The sequence below is a fragment of the Branchiostoma floridae genome, chromosome 4 (assembly GCF_000003815.2).
Source record: "Branchiostoma floridae strain S238N-H82 chromosome 4, Bfl_VNyyK, whole genome shotgun sequence".
Lineage (NCBI taxonomy): Eukaryota > Metazoa > Chordata > Leptocardii > Amphioxiformes > Branchiostomatidae > Branchiostoma > Branchiostoma floridae.
The window spans coordinates 11,058,704-11,064,844 of record NC_049982.1 but is presented as its reverse complement, the minus strand read 5'-3'; the positions used below and the strand labels follow the sequence as shown (position 1 = coordinate 11,064,844).

The window sequence follows — 6,141 nt, the reverse complement described above, 5'->3', positions numbered from 1 at the left end:
TAAGTTAGAGCAGTTTGCTCCCAATGCACGAAATTTGTCAAGAGCTCCGATTTTTACCTTTCAATATCACTTGATTAGTTCCTGGGAAAAGTGTAGAAACTATGAAAACTTTAGAAGTTTTTATTGTGTGTGATCAACATGGTCATATTTTACTGAATTTGATTCTGTAGATTGCACTAGCACCACCAGCTGAGTTGCTTTGTTGAACTTGCCGGTCGTTGTGTTCTTGCGAGAACATTTGGACAGTGTTTTGTGAGATAACGAAGTTAACGAAATTATTAAGACGCCATCTTGGACGGGGCGCCATTTTTAATTACGACGTAGTTGTCTGACAGGTGACAGGTGACACCCTATCTAGTCAGATGATCCTCAAAATATGCTAAAATTTCACAACCCCTAAAATTTTAAAATACAACATTAAAAACTATCGAACTTCTTACGCTTAATGCAGAAAAATCGTTCTTGCAGGTAGCAAAGTTGTGAAAGCTATCCGTGCCGTATGTCATTGCATGTTATGCTTGATTAAGCAAAACCAATTTCATGCTTTGAAAGACCTTTTCAGATTGAGGTATTAAGGACATGATCCCATCCAGCTATCAAGAAAATTCATTCCTCTTGTTGGTAAGATAACATCAATGACCGGTCTAGTTTGTCATACATTTTTGCAGCAAACCCAACATATTGATTTTAGGTGACTGTTAAAACACTTTTAACCTGAGGCTAGATTTGTGTCATGTGCAAAACACGTGTCGGTCCCCATGTGCCATGAATGATCAGTGAAGTATAATAATCTTTTTTAAGTTATTCGAATGGCTGGCATAATCACCTACATTACAGGCTGAAACACTAAAATAACTGTGTCTCAATGTGGATAAACCCTAGGCTCTTTTTTCAGCAGGCTTTTGACTCAGGTGTGGACAAGTGTGACCATCACCATGTCTGACATAGATCTACAGCCGCTCGTCGATGCAGACTCTGACAGATTAATGGCGGGTAAGAAGAGAGAGGAACCGAAACCGCGCCCTCCTCCGTCCCCTGGAACGTTGCACCGTAGACTGTTCGTTGGCGGCACCGACGACTCGTCCAGTATGCAAGACCTGTTCGGAGAAAATGACGAGGACGACTGGGAGAAACCGGAGAACAGATGCGGCTGTGGCTGCTGCCATCCTGACTGCTGTCAGTGCTGTGCAAGTCCCAAACTTTTCGCGGTAATCTGGGCAATCGTGTGCGTCTTGATCAACACAACAATCGGCTACAGAGTTGGGATATTAGCCACTATAGAAAAGACGTTTGACATGGAGAGTAAGTACACAGGCATCATGTACGGTGGGCATGACGCAGGGTACCTCATCATGGTCCTTCTGGTGTCTTATTACGGAGGAAAGCAGGGAGCACATCGTCCCAAGTGGATCGCCTATGGCACAATGTTGATCGGAATTAGCTGCGTCATCTTTGCACTGCCATATTTCTTCATGCCAAGGCACGTCATCGAGGAAGGCGAAGAAGAGATTGTCTGTACACCGGGGAAGGCGCAAAACACAACCGACGTGGAGAATTGCAAACACGCTCATTCCATGAATTTGTTCTGGTACGTCATGTTGACGGTTGCAACGTTCATGATGGGGATTGGTGGGGCGCCCGCATTGCCGCTTGGGACAACGTACATCGACGATCACGTGACAAAGGAGAGCTCACCATTGTACATCGGTAAGTCACATTTGTCAATTGTCAGCTAGCTTAAGGAACATGTACAGCCTTTCACAACAGCTCATCATTTTAAGCATGTAGATCAGTGAACAGAGCGACGACAAATCCTAATTATTTTAAAATTCACCATTAAACGAATGACAACATATTTTCTTCATTTGAAATGTAAACGATATAGTGTCAAATTCCTGCGAATATTCTCTGTGAAAACGTGTTTTTTATTTTCCAGGTTTAGCTCTGGTCCTACCCAACACCGGCAACGCTCTTGGTCTCATTTTCAGCTCCTTTGTACTTCGGTACTATGTTGACTTCCTCTTTATTAGCCCTTCTAAGATTGGTGAGTATGCATTCATGTATTTTGAATAAATTATAGTACCAAATAGAATTAGCAGCTAGTCTACAATACTAGCAGATGCTGTAGGATAATGTAACAATTTATCTAGTTGGCCTTGCGAGTTTCCGATTCTTCTGATGGATATTCAGTGCGTATTGAGGAAGGACAGAAAGAGTTTCTTATTATTAGTAGTAGATCATCTTACACAGATTTGGGTTGCCTCAACATTTCATTACATGTTCAATTCTAGGAATCGACTCCTCGGACGACAGGTGGATAGGGGCGTGGTGGTTAGGGTTCCTCCCTCTGGCCGCTGCGTTCTTCTTCTTCAGCCTTCCTCTCTGCCTTTTTCCCAAGAAGATGAAAAAGCCTCATGAAGTTGGCCTTAAGGAGACCTCCAGGATTCTTCCCTCTCTCGCAGAGCGGCAATACCTCGCCGACAAAGGTGAGTTTCTGTCCTTCCCCTTGAAAATTTATTTGTATTGTAATTCTATGTCATTTTCATCCAGATCAAATGAGATATGAGATTTTGTAAGGCAGTTACGTGATGTGCTACTTCTGAAAATTGTATCTTTGATGGCCTAGAATGAGTCAGTGGCATACCACTTAAAAAGAGCTTAGCAAAAGTTTATTTTCTCTTCATACATCGCATTTGCGTTATCAACAGCAAGCCCATTACATATGTGAGTTTGGATACAGATGTATCGCTTACAAGTTTATTTCTATTCCTGCAGGCTTGTTTACGACGTTGGGTTGCCTCTTTTCCAATAGCGTGTACGTTCTCATCCTGCTCGGTATCTTCGTCATATCGGCCGTCACCAACGGTTTTTCTATGTACATACCCAAGTACCTGGAGATACAGTTCTCAATCACAAAGGCGAACGCAAGTGCACTGATAGGTCTGTACATTGTCCACTGTTTCCAAATGATCTGTTCTCTCAAGTTGTTTGTACATTTGAAAGAATTTACTACTTGTACTCACTCAAACGTTTGGTATTATCGTGATTTAATGACCTGGCATGTCAATTAGAAGGTCGTGTATAAGCAGTTAGCTCTTCTACCTCTCCTACATAGTCTACTGAACGTTTGGTGACTTTGGTCTATCTAATGGCTTAATAGGGTGTTGCAAATTGGAATCCGTGATATCCGACTGCATTTGAAGCCTAGCCTTTCTGCACAATGAATGATTCAGTATGTCATGGTTACGAAGGTCATGTATAACTCTTCTGCTCTAGGAATCGTGGTTCTCCCGGCGACGTTGCTGGGCACGCTGAGTTCCGGGGTGCTGATGCGGCTGTGTAAGGTGTCCGGGCGGAACTCTATCCAGCTGCTGGCCTGGCTGTTCCTGGTGGTTGCCATGGCGATCATCCCCGGCATGTTCCTGTACTGTGAGCCTGTACCCATCGCAGGCATCATGACCGAGTACGGAGCTACAGCGTAAGTTGTTTTCTTTTTAACTTCAGCAGTAGTTTTAATTGGTTATTTAGCCGGGTTTATGTACAGGGCCTGATGATGATGATGATGTACAAGGCAAGTCACCAAACATGGAGCTAGCATGCGTGTATGCCACACTGACTGTGCACGCGCGCTTGTGCGCATGGGTGTCTGGTTGCCAGCACTTGCATGAGTTTCCATCAAATTACCATCAACTATATATCACTTTTCAGATCCCAGTCGGGAAGACAGCCCCTCCCCCACGCCAACCTCCAGGCCGAGTGTAACAAAGACTGCGTCTGCCCACGGGAGTTCAGCCCTGTCTGCGGCCCAGACAAGATCATGTACTTCAACCAGTGCTTCGCCGGGTGTAAGGACAGTCTGAAGACCAAGTACAAGGACGTCATGGTAAGATTTCACTTAGGTTATCAATCATATTACGCTGTGTACATGTAGCTTTAATGTGTACATTCCGATTCTGTGGTTGCATACTTTATGTCATGGACATCTATTCTGTGAAACCTTTTTAGAAAGATCCTATAGAAGAAAAGTTCAACGTGGATTAGACAATCTAAATGATGCATACAGTATTGTTATCGCAATGGTTATAACAACTTATGATACATCAAGTTTATTCCAGTCATTTATTCACATCAACTTTATTGTCAGTTGTACACAGATTGCTCCTGTATACCTCCCGGGAAGATGAAGGTTCGGAAGGAACACTACACCGGATCCGTGGCCACCAACGACTGCAACTCTCTCGGGCAGTGCAACAACTTCATCTTCCTCATGATCGTGCTGCTTGTGGTCGCCTTCGTGTCGTTCTTCGCCTTCACACCTATTATCACTGCAGTACTAAGGTATGCCGTATACATGTAGCATGAACTGACGTTGTTCTTCTACTATTGGGGGTGGGCAGCTGTCAGACCCAGCGTATGGATTACGATACTTGAAAATTGTAGGTCCTTTTAGTGAGTGGAAACATCATGGGATAATCGGTACTTTTTTTGGTATGGTAAAAGGTAGTGGTTCCTTTTTTTGTTCAATTAGAAAATTGTCTTCATGGTCATATAAACGTTTACTGCTTTATCATTTGGTATCTCGTCTAATTCTTCATCTTGAGTATTGTTTTTTCCCTTTTCAAACAGAGTTGTCAAGAAAGACGAATCCACCCTTGCGACAGGAATGATACAGTTTGCAATCAAAGCTATTGGTAGGTACATACAAGCCCAGATCTGGCATCAGATATTGAAAACACCCCTCGCTTCTCTTGTGATTCATATTAAGAACACACTCACACACATACACCAAGTCTGGTATCAGACTTTGAAATCATCCCTCCAGTTACTTATTATATGTCCTGACAGGATCGATACACAGTACTTATATCTGGTTTGTTTCAGGTGCCGCTGCCCCTTTCCTGTTTGGGATGGCCATGGACTTCACCTGCATCTATTTCTCCAACTACTGTGACGCTCAAGGAGCATGCCTGGTGTACGACATCGACTGGAACCGATACCTGATGTTGGGGATCGTCACTCTAGGGACTCTGTTGGGTTCTATCTTGCTATTTTGTGCTTATATCATCCACAGATCGTACCGGGAGGAATAGGTTAGCATTCTCCCAAAGTCAGTATTTTCACCTTTCGGCTGTTGTTGAGGCAAACATAATGTTTGATAGACTGATAATTTCTTAACCCATTCTACCGCAGCAACATCGTAAAGTAAGGCGTCAAAAAGTCACTATAGATGTTAACAAACAGTAATAAGATTGAGTTCATCTCTACTTGTGAAAAGCTTTATCGATAGCATCTCTTGGGTTGATATTTGAAATGTAGTGGAAAAAAATTGAAAAGAAAAAATTAGATAAGCTTATAATTAGACGTTACAGGATGGTATCAATAACTGTTCTCATAGAACACCAGTTACATCTACATGTATTTGTAGGAACATAGTACCATTCATGATGTGGTTCCCTCTTGTAATAAAGATAATACATTATCTATTAATGATCAATGTTCTGGTGTAAATATGTATTTGAAATACGACCTACACACATGGTGAACTTCGTATAATAAGGTCTGCCTAGAATAATAAACGAACAAACTAACTGCACCTAAGATGAGTACAATGATATGTAACACTATTCATAGACGTATACAATAACATGTAATTGACACATTGTTCATGGTGACCAAGTACCTATCATATGCCGTGTTTATCCTTGGGTCAATTGTTTGCCAACTTAAACTTCCTATGTATAATATAGTGTATGCTTCGGTCATTAAAGTTATCAACAATAGGCATTATGAAATTTGTTGTATCTGTGCTTGAATCGAATGACCATCCAGTATATGATTCATTTGCAAGCTTCGTCTTAAGTCTTATTCTAGTGTCCCCTATAGTTTAGATCTTGATCCCATTGTGGGCTGGTAATATACCCCGAAGTCCATTCTCTACCAACCCCTCCCCACAAGAAGAAACGACCCCTGTTTCATGGGCCCGTATGTGTTAATATGCTAGCCTTCTTCGCATGCAGGCTTCTAGTAGCGCTTGCTTCTGATTCTATGCTGGAACGTAGATTCTAGACAAATGTCAGACAAAACTATTTTTAAGATCAGCTCCCATTTAATTAGTTTTCTCTCAAACCACACAACTTTTCA

The 6,141-nt window shown here is 42.1% G+C and overlaps 1 protein-coding gene across 3 annotated transcripts in view; it reads left to right on the top strand.

Annotated features, from left to right (window-relative positions):
• The window catches only part of LOC118413912 (solute carrier organic anion transporter family member 3A1-like), a 6,240-nt gene extending 448 nt beyond the window's left edge, over positions 1 to 5,792 (top strand). The window contains exons 2-10 of one of the 3 annotated variants that reach the window (XM_035817554.1): positions 913 to 1,707; positions 1,937 to 2,044; positions 2,292 to 2,486; positions 2,776 to 2,940; positions 3,277 to 3,478; positions 3,709 to 3,883; positions 4,145 to 4,338; positions 4,627 to 4,691; positions 4,882 to 5,792. In XM_035817554.1, the coding sequence (XP_035673447.1) occupies positions 936 to 1,707; positions 1,937 to 2,044; positions 2,292 to 2,486; positions 2,776 to 2,940; positions 3,277 to 3,478; positions 3,709 to 3,883; positions 4,145 to 4,338; positions 4,627 to 4,691; positions 4,882 to 5,090 (2,085 nt within the window). In that variant the 5' untranslated portion in view covers positions 913 to 935 and the 3' untranslated portion in view covers positions 5,091 to 5,792. Of the gene's footprint in view, positions 1 to 895; positions 1,708 to 1,936; positions 2,045 to 2,291; positions 2,487 to 2,775; positions 2,941 to 3,276; positions 3,479 to 3,708; positions 3,884 to 4,144; positions 4,339 to 4,626; positions 4,692 to 4,881 lie in introns of all 3 variants that reach the window. The other 2 variants (XM_035817555.1, XM_035817553.1) reach the window with 2 other exon arrangements.
• Positions 5,793 to 6,141: the final 349 nt, after the last annotated feature.